The 17,563-nt window shown below is 42.5% G+C and overlaps 1 protein-coding gene across 2 annotated transcripts in view; it reads left to right on the top strand.

Moving 5' to 3' along the window:
- Limk2 (LIM domain kinase 2) overlaps positions 1-17,563 on the top strand; it is a 77,259-nt gene that overhangs the window by 8,117 nt on the left and 51,579 nt on the right. For both annotated transcript variants that reach the window (XM_008841018.3, XM_017800112.2), the window contains exon 2: positions 8,042-8,141. In XM_008841018.3, the coding sequence (XP_008839240.1) occupies positions 8,042-8,141 (100 nt within the window). The remainder of the gene's footprint in view (positions 1-8,041; positions 8,142-17,563) is intronic.

The raw sequence follows: 17,563 nt of genomic DNA, 5'->3' as shown, positions 1-17,563 counted from the left end.
TTTTTTTTTTTTTTCTACTTTATGTGTGTGATATGAGTGCAGGCTCTTGAATGACACAGCACGTATGTGGAGGTCAGAGGACTACCTTTCTGGAGTAGGAATTCTTTCTATCTTGTTTTGAGGCAAGGATTCTCTTGTTTTTGTCCCCATGCTGACAGGTCAGCATCTTCTCTCAGCCATCTCATCAGAGGCGTCCTGGGCTTTTTACATGGATTCTAGGAATCAAAGTCAGGGTTAGGCTTGCACAGCAAACACTGTTACCCACTGAGCCGTCTCCCAGTCCCCAGCAATATGAGTCTGTAACAGAAACTGAGACCATGTATATCCACAGGAGACTTCCACAGATGGTCATTTTTCGAGCCAGAATATTTACTCCAGTACAGTCATTTGTGCTGATCTTTGGAGTTTCTTTTTGGTAATTTTTTTGTTTGTTTGCTTGTTTTCTTGAGACAGACTCTCACTATGTATCCCCAGCTGGCTTGGAACTTGCTATGTAGACCAGAATGGACTTGAACACACAGAAATCCACCTGCCTCTGCTTCCTGAGTGCTGGGACTAAAGGCTTGTTTTACCATGCCCAGCCTTCTCTTTGGTAATTTTATGGGTGACAGTTGGATCCAACCTTCCAGTTGGATTTTCCTCTAAAATATTGTCTGTTCTGTGCTAGGAGGAAAGATCAATGTGTAGTCTTTGCCCCTTATTACTGATGGAGACAGAATTGTATATAGTGAATTGTAGTTAAAGAACAAATATCAAATAAGTGTAGACGAAATTAAACTAACCATGCCTCAAGGGGGAGTTTAATAAAAAGATGGAGAAAGTATGCTAAACAGATAATAACTTAAGATATGAATGTCAGGATGTAAGACAATATATGTGGCTAGAATTCAGAACAGATCAAATGTAATTAGAGCACTCTTTGTAAAGAGCGATGAGTGTTAAAGGTTCTTTGGGGCCACCTTGTAGAAGCTACCCCTCCTCCTTTTGAGACATGGGCTCTTCCAGGTTGACCGCCAATTCCCTAAGTAGCTAAAAATGACCCTGAACTTCTAATCCTCTTGTGGCCACCTCTGGAATACTGGGCTTATAGGCTCCAGCATTCCAGGCATCTGCCCACCCTGCTTTATGTAGAGCTAGAACCCCGGGCTTTGTGCATGCTGGGCTAGTGCTCTACCAACTGAGCTCATCCCCAGCCCCCATTCACTTAAAAATATTTTTATTCTTTGAGAATTTCATACAGTGTATTTTGATCATATCCAGACCCTCCCCCATGTCCACCTCCCCAACCACCCTTGCCCCCTCCCATGTCTTCTCTTACTATTATTTTTTTTTAAGGCCTGTCAAGTCTAATTTGTGTTCCCCATATGCTCTTGGGTGTGGGCCCATCCCTTGGAGTCTGGTCAACCTACCAGGTGTCACACCCTTAAAGAAAACTGACTCTCCCTCTCCTAGCAGCTATCAGTTACCAATAGATCATTCACTAAGGCTGGGACTTCCTGCCCACCTCCCCCATCCATGCTGGATTTTTGTCTGGCTTGGGCTTGTACAGGTCTTGTGCATGCTGTTACAAGCACTGTGGGTTCATATGTGCAACTGCCTGGTTATGAATGTAAGTTTCCTTATATTCATCCACCACCTCTAACTCTTAAAATCTCTGCCCCACCCCTTCTGCACTGATCCCTGAGCCTTGGGAGGACAGGATGTGATACTAATGTCCCATTTAAAGTTGGGCATTCCAATCTCTTATTCTCTACATCTTAACCAGTTGTAGGTCTCTGTGTTAATCACCATCCACTGCAAGAAGCAGCTTTTCTGGTGAGAGTTGAGAGATGTGCTAATGGTATAACAATAAGTCATTAGGAGTCAGTTTAATATAATGTCTATTTAGTAGAATTATAGTAGTAGGTTCTCTCTTATGGCCTGTGATCTCTCCAGTCACAGGTTCTTGTCTCTGATAACAGTGCTAGGTGTGGGCTCCATCTTGTAAATCAGGCTTTAAGTCCAATTAAAAGGTGATTGGTTACTCCCATAGTGTTCATGCCACTGTTGCACCTATGGGCCTATCTTGCCAGGCCAGTTGTTATTATAACTTGCAGGGTTCGCAGCTGAGTAAGGTTGATGATCACTTTGCTCTTCCTGTAGCATACATAGCAGCTTCTAGTACTAAGAAAGTGAGGCAGTAGAGGTGAAGCTTCAAGGGCAGTACCAGCTTGATTTCTCCTTGTTTGTTCTATGACATAATATCTTCAGCAATAGAATCTTACCACCAAGTTCTGACTGCTAACTGTATGGAAGCATGCAGCAAAGACCACCAACCAAGACAACTCCATGGGGAACAGCAGTCTATTTGAGAGCAAACAAACCAGTTGCTGGCTGCCTCTTGTGGAGCAGAGAAACAGCAATCAGCAGGGGAAGTCAGACATCTTTTATAGGCAGTTAGGTGCTTGGGTAACTTTCCATGATGTAGGCTGGGCAGTTTAGCTCAGGATTGGTTGGTCTCCCAGTAAGTGGAGGAACTTTCCAAGTTTGGACCACCATTTATTTATTTATTTATTTTTGGTCTCTCTTGAGACAAGGTCTCCCTGTAGCCCCAGCTGGCCTGGAACTCACTATATAAACCAGGCTGGCCTCGAACTCACAGAGATCCACCTGCCTCTGCCTCCCAAGTGCTAGATTAAAGGTATGAGCCACCATGCCTGGCCCTGGACCACCATTTTATAATATTGGGAGCTGTACCACCATTTTAGGAGTCTGTCAGGAACCTAACGGTAACCAAGAATAATGGCAATAGCCAGTATTGTTTGGAGTTCTGTGGGATCCCTGCAGTCAACAACTCCAAAAGAGGGAGTCCATTTGGCTTTTTATTTGCCATCCTGTGGTGTCTGATAGGGTCATTGAACCCCTGTTGGGGGGTAGCTTGATTTAAACTCTTTTTATATTGTATATGTATAAACTTTAGGAAGTTTCAGTAGTAGTAGGTTCATATGACTTTTTCAGAAGGTATTTTGTGTTACCCCCCCTTTACTCACTTCTCTTCTTGCCCTCCCCAGTTAAACCTACCTATTACTTTATTTTCACTGCATTCTATCTCCCCTCCTGTGAACTCCACCTTCACCCCCACCCGGTGACACCTTATTACTTCCCTGATCTCTAGGGATTTTCTATTTGAAACATCTATCTAAAGATTAAAAACTAGAGGTTGGAGAGATAGCTCTGCAGTTAAGAGCACTGGCTGCTCTTGCAGAGGGCCTGAGTTTGGTTCCCAGCACCCACTTGGTGGCTAACAACCATCTGTAATTTGTTCTGGGGAATCTGACATCCTCTTCTGACTTCTGTAGGTACTGTATGACACTGGTGCACTTACATACATGCAGACAAAACACTCACACATAAAATAAAAATAATAAGTAATTTTTCCAGGCATGGTGGTACATGCCTTTAATCTCAGCACTTGGGAGGCAGAGGCAGGCGGATCTCTGTGAGTTCAAGGCCAGCCTGGTCTACATAGTTCCAGCATGGCTGGGGCTACAGGGAGACCCTGTCTCAAAAAGACCAAAAAAAGATTTATTTATATGTATATGTGTGCATCTAGGTGTGTGCATGCCATGTGTGTGCAGGTCCCCACTGAGGCCATAAGAGAGCATCAGTCAGCTGGAGATAGAGTTATAGGTAGTTGTGAGCCACCTGAGATGTGGGTGCTGGACTGAACTCAGGTCCTCTGGAAGAGCATTAAATGTTCTTAACCACCAAGCCATTTCCAGCCCCAATTTCATTTTCCTTAAAAGCTGAATAATAATATTCTATTATATAAATGTACCATACTTTCATTATCTGTTCATCAGTTGATGGGCATCCAGATTGTTTCCATTTCCTGGTTGTTGTGAAAAGAGCAGCACTGAACATGGATACAGGTATCTCTGTAGTTCTTTAAAATAATGTTACCAAAGGACAGTACAGGTCAAGGGCTAGGTTTGGTTCCCTGGTCCTTTCTAGGTAATAGTAGCCAACTTTAAGGATGCCTGAGTGCTGTTCCTGTCTCAGGACCTTTGCACTGTACCTCCTGTCTCCACTGTTCTTCTCTTCCCCCTTTTCCCCAATTAATTTGTCATTATCCTTTAGAGCTGAGTTTGGAAATGATATCTTTAATGAATACTCCTTGAATCTTCGTATTTTCTTAATTCTGATCTCAATACTCTTTTTTTTTTTTTCCTGGTCTTTTTGAGAGACAGGGTCTCCCGAACCTCCAGGCTGGCCTCAAAATCACAGAGATCTGCCTGCCTCTGCCTCCCGAGTGCTGGGACTAAAGGCGAGCGAGCACCAGCATGGCTGGCTTATCAGTACTCTTTCACACCATCTGCCCCAATTAGAAACATAATCCTGCTGTTCAGTGTTTGCTCAGTGTTTGCTCTTGTTTGTTGCCACCTTTTTCTAAACAGATGTTTTAGGTGCGGAGCTGGCACATAACATTTGCTGAAAGAACAGCCTTAAGCAGGTCCATTGAATTTAGCAATAACTGGTCATTGTTGAACTTGAGACAGTTTCAGAGAAATGGTTGGGTTGTGAAGTAAGTGGGAAATGAGGAAGTGAGGACAGTGTGTTCAGTGAGAGGGAGACACTACAGTGGCAGCTGTTTTGGGGAAAGATGTGCTTATTTAAATGGCAATAACAAAGTCTGTATCTTCAAAGAGGTGGGATAGAAATCCAGAACCTGAGGGCACTGCTGTGCGGCCCAGCCTTTGTTCTACAGACACAGCCGAGTCTGGCCTAGAACTGAGATAGCTTGGCATGTGGGTGAGCCAGCAGTTAAGATTTTATGGTAGACTGGGCAAAGGAGCCAAGACCTGAATTAGGACCAGGGAGACATCAGAGGGTGGAACCTGGTGGCTGGGAAAGGACAGAGTAGGGGTCTTGATTGTGTCCCTCATGCTTTAACACTGAGTATGAGCTAAAATGAGTGTTACTTGAATATTTTTGAGATTTCTCAAGACTGGACAGGCTCTGTGTGGCAATAAGTTACCTCTAATACTCTGAGTGGAAAATCCTGATCCTCTTGATTTTGGAAACAGCCAGAAGTTATTCAGAGCCAGGATGTTGTTGAATTATCTAATAAGTGGGTGGTCAGGTTAGACCCTGTTCCTTTTGGGTTATGAAATAAAAACAAGAAAGAAGGTGTGGGCTGTGGGAGGTGGCGGCTAGAGGAGCAGGAGTTCAAGGTCATCCTCAGTTGCATAGTGTTAGAGGCCAGCTTGAGCTATATGAGTCCTTGTTTCAAAAAACCAAAAAGAAAAAAGAAACAGGATATGGCTCTAAAGTAATGAGATTTGTTGGGGATGAGGCAGAAAAACCCCTAAACTAACCCTAAAAGTTTTTTTATGTAAGGATTCCAAGAATGTTTCAAGCAGGTAGTTGAGAACTTAGATTTATTTGGATGCCTGTGGTTCATTAAAAACCTTGTTATTGGCTGGGCGTGGTGGCACACACCTTTAATCCCAGCACTTGGGAGACAGAGGCAGGTGGATCTTTGTGAGTTCAAGGCCAGCCTGGTCTATATGAGTTCCAGGACAGCGGGGGCTACAGGGAGACCCTGTCTCAAAAAGACAGAAAAAAAACAAAAACAAAAACCCTGTCATTGCAGTTTCTGGAACCCATGGTAGAGGGGAGAACCATTTGCTGAATGTTGTCCTCTGATGACTACACTTGTACCATATTATAAGCCACACACACACACACACACACACACACACACACACACCCCACACACGCACAACAAATACTTTTTTTTTTTTAAACCTTCTTGTTGGTGGTAAGGGTATACCTTAATTGTAGATCACTTCCCTAACATTTGTGAGGCCCTGTGTTTGTTTCCACAAATAAATTTCAATCTCAATCTCTCTCCCCCACCCCTTCCATTACAATAATTCATTGTCTTGCCCAATGTCTGACTTGGGCTTAGTTTGAATGTGCCTCAATCAGTTTTTACTTTGGAGTTTTGAGGATGATAGTGTACACTGACCACTGCCATTCACACACACACACACACACACACAGATACAATAAAAATAAATAATGAGGGCTGGAGGGATGAAGCAGAGATTAAGAGTGCTTGCTTTCTGCTCTTTCAGAGGACCCAAGTTCAATTCCCAACACCCACATCAGGAGGCTCACAACCGCCTGTAACTCCAGCTTCAAAGGATCCAGTGCCCTCTCTGGCCACTGCAAGCACTCACCTACATGTGCCATATTCTCTCTCTCTCTCTCTCTCTCTCTCTCTCTCTCTCTCTCTCTCTCACACACACACACACACACACACACACACACACACTCTAAAAATAAATCTTTAAAAATAATAATAAAATTACAAAATGAAAGATTAAAAAAATTATCTAGTGGCACAGGCCTGTAGCCCAGCTACTAGTGAGGCTGAAGCAGGTCAGTCTCAAAATTCAAGGCCCATCTGTGCTACAGAATGAGTTGGGGCCAGGCTGAGCAACTTAGTGAGATTCTACCTAAAAATGCTTTAAAAAGAAAAGGGCTGGGAATATAGCTCAGTATTAGGGTGCTTGCCTAGCATGCACAAGGCCCTGGATTCATTCCCGGGTACCACAGAAAGAGAGAGAGAGAGAGAGAGAGAGAGAGAGAGAGAGAGAGAATATGAATGAATGATTGATGGGTGTTATATGTCCCATCACTGAGGAAGTAAAGGGAAGGAGCAGGTTCTAAATCCTGCCAGCTCCTTCAACTCTCTGAGGTACAAAGAAGACAGCAGGGTATACACTTGCGGCCCTGCTGGTGCTGAGCCATCATGAAGGACCTGGAGCCTTCCTTTGTCTATTCATAGCCCCGTTGCCTGCAACAGTCTGGAGTTACCCAAAGAGAACAAAGCTGCACACAGGGTTTACAAGGGAGCCTTGTCACAACCTTGTCCTCCTCTAGGGTTGACTTAGGTACCACAGCTTGATTTCAGCTGCCCAGTTTATTTCAAGAACTTGGCGTTTCAGCCACACCAAGAGTATTGTGTTTTATTTCGGGTACAGCCCTTTTGGAGGGACATGGGCTAGCCCTATACTGATCTTAACCCAAACAGCCCTAGAACATCCTTTCTCAGCCTTTTGTAAATCTTCCCTGGCTCAGCTGAAGTGTCTGCTTCCTCTGCAGAGAATGTTCTGCCCCTTATTGGAAGGAGCAGTAGTTAACATGGTGGGGTAGAGAGTACAGACCAGATCTTAAAGTGTTTCATTTTCTACTTACACATGTACACACACACACCATCAATCGGTTCTCCCATCCATCCATTAGATGAGCACAAGGTTCTTTGAGAGTAGAGTGATGAAATGAGAGGGATCTATGATGACAGTAGCACAGTTCTCGGCTGCAAGAACAGTCCTTTAATGTTTGTTCTTTCTTGTTGCTGAATTAAAATCATAGTTCTACCTTGAAATAATAGTAAAGTAAAAATTTACTATTATGAAGCCAGGGATTAAACTCAGGTCACCAAGTTTGGTGACAGGTGCCATTGCCTACTAAGCCATCTCACTGGCCCAATCAGAGCCATTTTTAGAAAATTAAATGAGGCTACTTATTTTTAAAGAACCTCGTTTTCCTTTTAAATTAAAATTTTTATTTTTATGTGTATGAATGTTTTGCCCGTGTGTATGTGCATATGCATGCCGTGCCCAAGGAGGCCAGAAGAGAGCATCAGATCTCCTGTAACTAGAGTTACAGATGGTTGTGATCTGCCATGTGGGTGCTGGGAATCAAATCCAGTCTTTGTCAAGAGCAACAAGTGTTCTTAACCACTGAGCCATCTCTCCAGCCCTGTGAGATTACTTTTGAAGCCATGAATTCTTTTCTCTAGAGAGACAATGAGCTGAGACTTGCCAAATGTGCACCAGAGAGACTGTGGAGGGGAAACAAACATGCAGCACGGCCTGATCCTTCCAATGGGAGATTCTGCTAACACAGTCTTATTCTACATGAATGAAATTCTGTCCCTTTGCCTCCTGCTGCTTTGGGACTCTGACCTTCTTGGTTTTCTGTGCAGGTGAAGAAGCCTGGAGGTGTCGGGGCTGTGGAGACCATATTGCTCTGAGCCAGAGGTTGTGCAGGACTGCCAACAAAGCCTGGCACAGCTCCTGCTTCCGGTAAGTTGGTCTGTTCTCCTTTCTTTACCATTGTTCTCTGAGCTGAACTCTATTTTCATGTTCTGAAAAACACAGACACAAGCTTCTGGCTAGAGAATTTTATCCTTGGTAGGGCATTAGGGGCAGGGAGAGGAATGGGCCCAGGAAGAATACCCCTGAGGCCAGGCTAAAATAGAAGGACAACACATGAGCCACGTGAGCTGGAAGAAGGGTTGGGAAAGGAGAGGAGCTCCTCCCAGAACCCCTCCCATACCTTCATGTTGTGGGCGAGGAAACCAAAGCCCAGAAAGAGTGACTTTCCCGTGGTTGCACCACTGCTTCTACGGCTGCCTCAGAAATTGGTTTTGAGTGCAGCTGGCCGTGTCATCTCTTCACGATGCCTCCCAGTGTTCCTAGGTTTTGATATGGACTTTATTATCCCTTAGAGATTATTGTTGAGAAGTAGTTCGGTTTCTTACTAATTACAGATTTACAGATTTTAGGACCAGTAAAGGTGCTTGCTGCCGCCTGACGACCAAGAGTTCCGGCCCGGCAGGAGAGAACTGACTCTTGGAGTTCTCTGGCACACACACACACACACACACACACACACACGCACCCCTCCCCCCCCAAACAAATCACATTTGTTCCTGCTCTCTGGGGCTCAGTTTCCTTAATCTGGAAACAGGATGTTACTGAAAATCTCAGTCTCCAGTATGTGATGGGCTCCCATTGAGCACTAATCAGATCAGATCAAGGGCAGGAACTTGTTTTTGTTTTCTGCAGAACATAAACAATTCCGGCCCACAGTCATTCCACACTGGTGGAATGAGGCACTGTCCACTGTGGAGGCCGGTGGGCGTGTCTGGCCCCGTAGGCTGAAGTGGTAGGGCTGCACTCATGTCTGAATATGAGATGGATTGTAGACAGGCACCATATGTGGATTCCAGCTCCCACACACAGCTCTCTGCAAAGCTGCTGCCAAACAATTTAGTTGACCTTTAAGCACTTGCTTTCCAGATTCAAGGTGAGGATTAGACTGGAGAAATTTGGCCTGTGAAAGAGCTAGAGAGGGACCACCAGCATTTTTCTGCCCATTTAGCACCAACTCAGAGCTCTCATTTTCTCTGTGGTTTTCGTTGCCTTGGTCCCCACACACTCCCTTCACTCCTGGGGAAGTTGGTACTTTTTCTGTGCTCTTTAGTATGGTAGGAGCAAGGAGTATCAGAGCCATCTGGATGGGGCCTTGTAGATAAAGCCTTTGGCTAGCTGCACTTAACAGCCAGGTGACAAACCCTAGGTACCTTCTGTGACTTCCCTGACCTTTAGGGACCTCATATATAAAATGAAGATAACAATATTACTCACCTCATATGCCTATTGGGAAGTAATTGGTTAAATGGGATTTAAGCACATTTAAATGCTTAGCATATAATTTGTCCATTAAAAAAGAAAAAAAGACCTTCATCAATGCCGGGCGTAGTGGCACAGCAGTGACAGGCAGATCCAGGCCAACCTGGTCTACATAGTGAGTTCCAGGCCAGCTGGGGCTACAAGGAGACGCTGTCTCAAAAACAAAACAAAGAAACCCTAATCAGTACCCAACACCTTATATTTTGTTGTAAGCAGAGTCCATTTACACACTTAGAGGAACAAATGTATTCCTTTTCTTGCACATGTGTTGGACATGTGTTGTAGAGCCTCTGGAATTAAGGGCATCTTCAAACTGCCCTGGCACAGTTAAGTCAAAGCTCATGCTTGTGGAGGAGGTAGAACACCTGTGTTTTTGTCTGCTGATAACCATTCCCCTTAAGCATGGAGCCTGTAATCCAGCTGTACTGAACTTCTTTCCCATGCTAAATTCAAGTTGGATGACATGGCACCCTTGCACAGAGCCTGCTAATTTGCCTTGGAGAGAGTTGCTGTCTTTTGTATCCAATTTTACTTTTACCTAAACTGGAGAAAGATATTCAGGGCTGGGAAGAACTATGTTTGACCTCAGAGGCAACCTGGGTTATGGGGAACATGGGGATCAGCCTAAGTGATCTTGTACAATCTCTTCCATTCCAACTTTCTTGCAGTTCTGGTGAATGTGCAGAATTTGGGTACTGGAAATTGGACCTTCCCTTTGTACTTTTCAGAGAAATTCATTCTTAGAGACTTCCTTCCAGACTTGCTCTTACCCAGCTGGGCTACAGTCACAGCAAAGGAAATGACTTTTCTTCTCCCCTTTCCCAACACCTTTGTTTTCCTACTCACAGGGTGGGGCTGGATTTTGAATGTTGAAATTGCTGAGATTTGGTGCAGTCTCCACCCCTCCCTCATCTGCTGCCCCATCCCACCCAGAGCCCTATCGGAATCCTACCTCTGAGAGCCTTCCTTTGGGTTCACAGGTGCCCAGGATGGTCTTGAGGCTAGAACCTGGGACTGTTCCTTGAAGGGCAGCTGACAAGCCCTGCGCACTTGGCCAGGCTTCTTCTGATCTACTGGACACATGGCTCAGCAGCCCTTCTGTTTCCTCTCTCCCTCTTTCCCACCAGGCCTGTTTAAACTGTGAGTGCCTCTGGCCTTCCTTCCCTCCTTTGAACAATGCCATTGATTCTAGCTCTACAGTCATTCTCTCTAAAGCTCCTGGATTAGGATCCTCTTTTGGGGGGTGGGAGAGGAGCAGGAGAGGAACCAGAGCATGTGTGATTTGCAGCTGAAGTTAGCATGTAAAGTTGTGAATGGTGACCTGGCCTTCTTTCATTTTTTTGCTCTCCCCCACCCCCCCTTTTTCAACATGATCTCCGATCCCAGGCTAGCCTCTGACTTGCAATGTAGCCAACAATGACCTTGAACTGATCCTCTTGCTTCCCCCTCCTGAGTTCTGGGATTACAGGCATGCACCAACATGCCTGGTCTATGCAGTGCTAATCAAACTAGAGTGTCATGCATGCTAGGCAAGTATTCTACCAAGCTACATCTCTAGCCCTTTTTCTATTTTTTTAAAAAATATTTTATTTTATGTGTTGCGTGTTTTGCCTGCATGTAGGTAAGTGCACCTGTGTTGTGCAATGCCCGCAGAGGACAAAAGAGGCTGTCAGATCCCCAGGAACTGGAGTTACGGACAGTTGTTAGCTGCCATGTGGGTGCTAGGATTCAAACCCAGGTCTTCTGCAAGAACAGTCAGTGTTCTTAACTGCTGAGCCATCTCTCTAGCCCCCTTTTTTCAATTTTTGAAACAAAGTTTTGTAGTGTAGCCCAGGCTGGCCTCAAACTCCCTCCTATCTCAGTGTCCTGAGTGCTGGGATTACAGGCACACACCACACCTGTCTAGCTTCTTGGGACTTTGTTGTTGTTGTTGTTGCATTGATGGGAATTGAACCCATGGCCTCACATGCTAAACAAGTATTCTACCACTGAGCTACAACTCTGGTCCCTTTAAAATTTTATTTTGAGACAGAGTTGCTCAGGCTGGTAACTCAGTGAATGGTACCCCAACTATAATTATGATACACATGTTTAAGTGGAGGTGAGTGTGGGAAAATGAATATGGCTTGAGCATTACAGAAGGCACCCAGTCCATTACACCGCAGTCTCTGGTGACTGGGTATGCCATTTCTTCAGTGGCCTTCCTAGAGTCACAAATTTTCAGAAATAGTGTATTCCCTGATGAAATGGCCATAGTCTTCTTTGGTATTAGCTGTTTTCCAGAACATAGGCTTTACCAGTCACTTCTTACAAGATAACGTTCACTCTGTGCTTGTGGTCCTGAGTAGGGACAGTTCCCAGGGCAACAGAGTGAGACCCTGTCTCAAAACAAACAAACAATTGAACAGATACATGTAAAACTAATAAAGATGGGGTTCTGACCTCCATCAGTGTAGCGGCTCTGATCTCAGCAGACTGCCAGAGAGTGCCAAGTTCTGGCCTCCCTCTGGCATAGGGGCTGAGAATGCAGGGGACTGCCTGAGAGCGCCTGGATCCTGCCTCCATGTGGTAAAGGAAGCCTCAGTGTACTGACTGGAACCTGAATTGGGCTTCTGTGGGTACTCCTGAATAGCTGATCTGAAGCCATCACTTCCCTCCAAATTAAACCTAAGAGAACCTGAACCCTGTACAAACCAGCTTTAAATAACCAATAAAGAAAGCATCTAGGCACCCCAATAATACAAACAGAAGCATACTTCAACTTAACTCTCATATCAGAATCATAAACAACAAAAGAAATTCACATGGCAAAATCACAACGAAAGAATAATAAAATGGAAAGCCAAAACACCACCAATCCTGTAGATGAATTCTACAAGGAGAACCCATGGAACTCAAAAGAACAGTCATGAACACGATCAAGAATTCAGCAAATTTAAAGAACACATGAACAAACAAATCAAAGAACTAAAAGAAAATAGGGATAAACTTCAGAATGAATTCACAAAAGAGATAGAAACTTTGAAGAAAAAGGCAGAAATGAAGAAGGAAGTACAAAACTCAATACACCAACTTGAAAAAACAGGGGAAAGCCTCACCGGTAGAATGAATGAAATGGAAAACAGAGTATCAACACTGGAGAATAAAGTTGAAGAATTGGACCACTCAAACAAATATTATGGAATTTTTTTTAAAACACAGGAATGGAATATGCAAGAGATGTGGGACACCATGAAAAGACCAAATCTATGTATCATAGGCATAGAGGAAGGAGAATAACTTCAGGTTAATGGTATTGACCAGGTCTTAAACAGAATTGTAGAAGAAAATTTCCTGAAATTAAGGAAAGACATCCCCATATAAATACAGGAAGCACATAGAACACCAAATAGACAGGATCAGAAAAGAGACCCCCCACACACAACATATAGTAAAAACACTAAATGTACAGAACAAGGAGAGAATACTGAAAGCAGCAAAAGAAAAACAAGTCACATACAAAGGAAAGCCCATCAGAATTACAGCTGACTTATCAATACAAATTATGAAAGCCAGAAGAACCTGGACCAAGGTATTTCCAGTTCTTTGTGACAATAGATGCCAGCCCAGAATACTTTACCCAGCAAAAATGTCTATTGTAGTTGAGGGGGAAAGAAAAATCTTCAGTGACACGAATAGCCTGAAAGAATACATGTCCACAAAACCAGCCCCTCAAAGAATACTTGAAGCAATACAGAGAGTGGAGAGAGAAATAACTATACCCCAGGGGCAACGAAAAAAAATAAAGGTATAATCGAGGAAACACAAAATTAGACAGAGAACACAAACAGCAATCAAAATGATGGCAACCAATACACATCTTTCAATAATAACCTTAAATATCAATGGACTGAATTCCCCAGTCAAACGACAGAGGCTAAGTGAAAGAATTAAGAAACAAAATCCATCACTTTGCTCTAATATCTGAAAAAAATAGACTTCAGAGTAAAACTAATTAGAAGAGATAAGGAGGGTCACTTCATTCTGATCAAAGGAACAGTTAACCAAGAAGATTTTACAATCCTTAGCATATATGCACCAAACTCTGGTGCACCCAAATTCATAAAAAGAACACTACAGGACTTTAAGACACAGATTAACCCCAACTCAGTTCAATACCCCGCTGTCTCCATTAGACAGGTCAACTGTACAAACAATGAACAGACGTCTGAATTAAATGATACCATACATCAAATGGACCTAACAGACATCTTTTGAATATTCCACCCAAGCACCAAAGAATACACTTTCTACTCAGCACTTCATGGAACTTTTTCAAAAATTTACCACATACTGGGCCACAAAACAAACCAACAAATACAAAAAAAAATTTAAATAATTCCATGCATTCTCTTGGACCACAATGCAATAAAGCTCAAAATCAACACTAGACAAAGCCCTAGTCACTACATGAACTCGTGGTGATTGAACACTCCTAAACAATGAGTGGGTCAAAGGCGAAATTAAGAAAGAAATAGCTGGGCACGGTGGCTCATGTCTTTAATCCCAGCACCAGGGAGGTAGAGGCAGGTGGATCTCTGTGAGTTCAAGGCCAGTCTGGTCTACATAGTGAGTTCCAGGACAGATGGGGCTAAAAAAAAAAAAAAAAAAAAAAAAAAAAAAAAAAAAGAAAGAAAAGAAAGAAGAAAGAAGAAATAAAAGAATTCCTGGAATTCAACAAAAAAGACAATACAACACAAAACAACTTGAAAAGCAGTCCTAAAAAAAAAAGCAGTCCTAAGAGGGAATTTTATAGCTCTAAGTGCCTACATTAAAAAATTAGAAAGAGCCTAAATGACCTAACACTGCAATTCAAAACACTGGAAAGGCAAGAACAAATGAAACCCAAACCCAGCAGAAAAGAAGAAATAACAAAAATCAGAGCAGAAATTAATGAAATAGAAACAAAGAAAACAATACAAAGAATCAATCTGGGCCTGGAGAGATGGCTCAGCAGTTAAGAGCACTGGCTGCTCTTAGAGAGGACCCAGGTTCGATTCCCAGCACCCACATGGTGGCTACGAACCGTCCTTAACTCCAGTTGCAGGGAAATCCGAAGCCCTCTTCTAACCTCCGCGGCATTGCACGACAGGACATGGGTGCACTCACATACATGCAGGCAATACACTCATACACATAAAATAAAAATAATAAAATATTTTTTTTTAATTTTTTTGATCTTTTTGAGACAGAGTCTCCCTGTAGCCCCAGCTGTCCTGGAACTCACTATGTAGACCAGGCTGGCCTTGAACTCACAGAGATCCACCTGCCTCTGCCTCCATTAAAGGTGTGCACCACCACACCTGGCTAAAATTTTTTTTAAAAGCATAAAAAAAAAGAATCAATGAATCTAAGAGCTGGTTCTTTGAAAAGCTAAACAAGTTAGACAGACCCTTAGCCCAGTTAATCAAAATAAATAAAGAAAATCCAAATCAACAAAATCAGAGATGAAAGGGGAAACATCACAACAGATACCCAAAAGATTCAGACCATTATAAGGAAATATTTTTAAAACCTATATGCTACTAAATTTGAAAATCTAAAAGAAATGGATGGATATCTAAAATCCTGGGAACCACCAAAGTTAAACCAAGAAGAGATCAACGGGGTTTTTTTAAATATTTTATTATTTTTATTTTATGTGTATGAGTATTGCCTGCATGCGAGTGCACCTGTGTCATCCAGTGCTGCGGAGGTCAGAAGCGGGCTTCGGATTCCCCTGGATCTGGAGTTAAGGATGGTTTGTAGCCACTATGTGGGTGCCGTGAATCAAGGGTCCTCTGTAAGAGCAGTCAGTACTCTTAACCACTGAGCCATCTCTCCAGCCCCTTAATATTTTATTTATTATTTTTATTTTATGTGTATGAGTGTATTGCCTGCATGTAGGTAAGTGCACCTGGGTCATGCAACACCCATGGAGGACAGACAAGGCAGATGAGGCCATCAGAACCCCTGGAACTGGAGTTGCAGACAGTTGTTAGCTGCCATGTGGGTGCTGGGATTTGAACCCAGGTCTTCTGCAAGAATAACCAGTGTTCTTAACCACTGAGCCATCTTTCCAGCCTGAGATCAACAGTTTGAACAAACCCATAACATATAAGGAAATTGAAACAGTAATACAAAGCCTCCCAACTAAAAAAAGCCCAGGCCCAGATGGATTTACAGCAGAATTCTACCAGACATTTAAAGAAGACCTCCAACCAATACTACTTAAATTATTCAAAATGATAGAAACAGAAGGAGAACTCCCAAATTTCTTCTATGAAGCCAGGATCACTCTACTACCCAAACTGGGTAATGACACAACCAAAAAAGAAAACTATAGACCCATATCCTTAATGAACATAGATACAAAAATTCTCAACAAAATACTTACAAACTGCATACAGACACACATCAAAAAGATCATTCACCATGATCAAGTAGACTTTATCCCAGAGATGCAGGGATGGTTCAATATATGTAAGTCAATAAATGTCATTAATCATGTAGATGGTCTCAGTGCAATCCTAATCAAAATCCTCATGACATATTTCACAGAATTAGAAAAAAGTCATCCTTAAAAATCAAACGGAAGTACAAAAAACCCCAGATGGACAAAGCAACCCTGAGCAAAAAGAGCAACACTGTGGCTCAACATAATTAAAGCTATATACAACAAACCCACAGCCAACATCATTCTAAATGGATAAAAACTGGAAGTATCCCCATTAAAATCAGGAACCAGGCAAGGATGTCCACTAGCTCCACTCCTTTTCAACACAGTGCTTGAAAATCTGGCTAAAGCCAGGAGAGGAAAATTAAAGAGTAATAACTGGAAAATAAGAGATCAAACTATCACTTTTTGCAGATGATATGATACTATACCTAAGAGATCCCGAAAGTTCCACCAGAATACTCCTAAAACTGATCACTTTCAGTATAGTGGCAGGTTATAAAATCAATCTACAGAAATCACAGCCTTTCTATATACCAATAACAAGCAATTTGAGAAAGAATACAAGGAAACGCTCCCATTCACAATTGCTGCAAAAAAAATAAAATAGAATAAATCTGATGAAAGACACCAAAGATCTTGATAACGAAAATTTTAAATTGTTAAAGAAAGAGATTGAGGAAGACACCAGGAGATGGAAGGCCCTCCCATGCTCATGGATTGGAAGAATTAATATTGTGAAAATGACCATCCTACCAAAAGCAATCTATAGATCCACTGCAATTCCAATCAAAATCCCCATGGCATACTTCACAGAATTAGAAAAAAAATCCTTAAATTCATATGGAAGCACAAAATACCGCAGATAGCCAAAGAAACCCTGAGCACAAAGAGCAATGCTGGGGGGATTATTATACCAGATCTCAAAGTATACTACAGAGCTATAGTCATAAAAACAGCATGGTACTGGCACAAAAATAGACACATAAATCAGTGGAACATCACTGAAGATCCAAACCCAAGTACTCATAATTTCAGCCACCTGATATTTGACAAAGGTGCCCAGAACACACAATGGAGGAAAAGACAGCATCTTCAAGAAATGGTGCTTGCAAAACTGGATCTCCACCTGTAGAAGAATGAACCTAGATCCTTATCTTTCACCTTGCACAAAAGTCAACTCCAAATGGATTAAAGACCTCAGTGTGAAACTGGAAACCCTGAAACTATTAGAAGAAAATATTGGTAGTAATTTACAAGATATAGGTGTAGGAAAGGATTTTCTAAATCAAGCAGAAGTTGCTCAGGAATCAAGGTCAGCAATCAACAAGTGGGACTTCGTTAAACTAAAAAGCTTCTGTCCGGCAAAAGAAACAATCAAAAAAGTGAAGAGAAAACCCACAGAATGGGGAAAAAAAATCTTTACCAGTGACACATCTGACAGAGGTTTAACATCCAGAATATATAAAGAACTCAAAAAACAAGCAAGAAACCAAATGATCCAATGATAAATGGATTAAAGATCTAAACAGAGCGTTCCCAAAGGAAGAAACAA

The sequence above is a fragment of the Nannospalax galili genome, unplaced genomic scaffold (assembly GCF_000622305.1).
Source record: "Nannospalax galili isolate Female #2095 unplaced genomic scaffold, S.galili_v1.0 scaffold259, whole genome shotgun sequence".
In the NCBI taxonomy this organism is placed as follows: Eukaryota; Metazoa; Chordata; class Mammalia; order Rodentia; family Spalacidae; genus Nannospalax; species Nannospalax galili.
The sequence above is the reverse complement of the archived record's forward strand: the minus strand, read 5'-3'. Positions and strand labels throughout refer to the sequence as shown.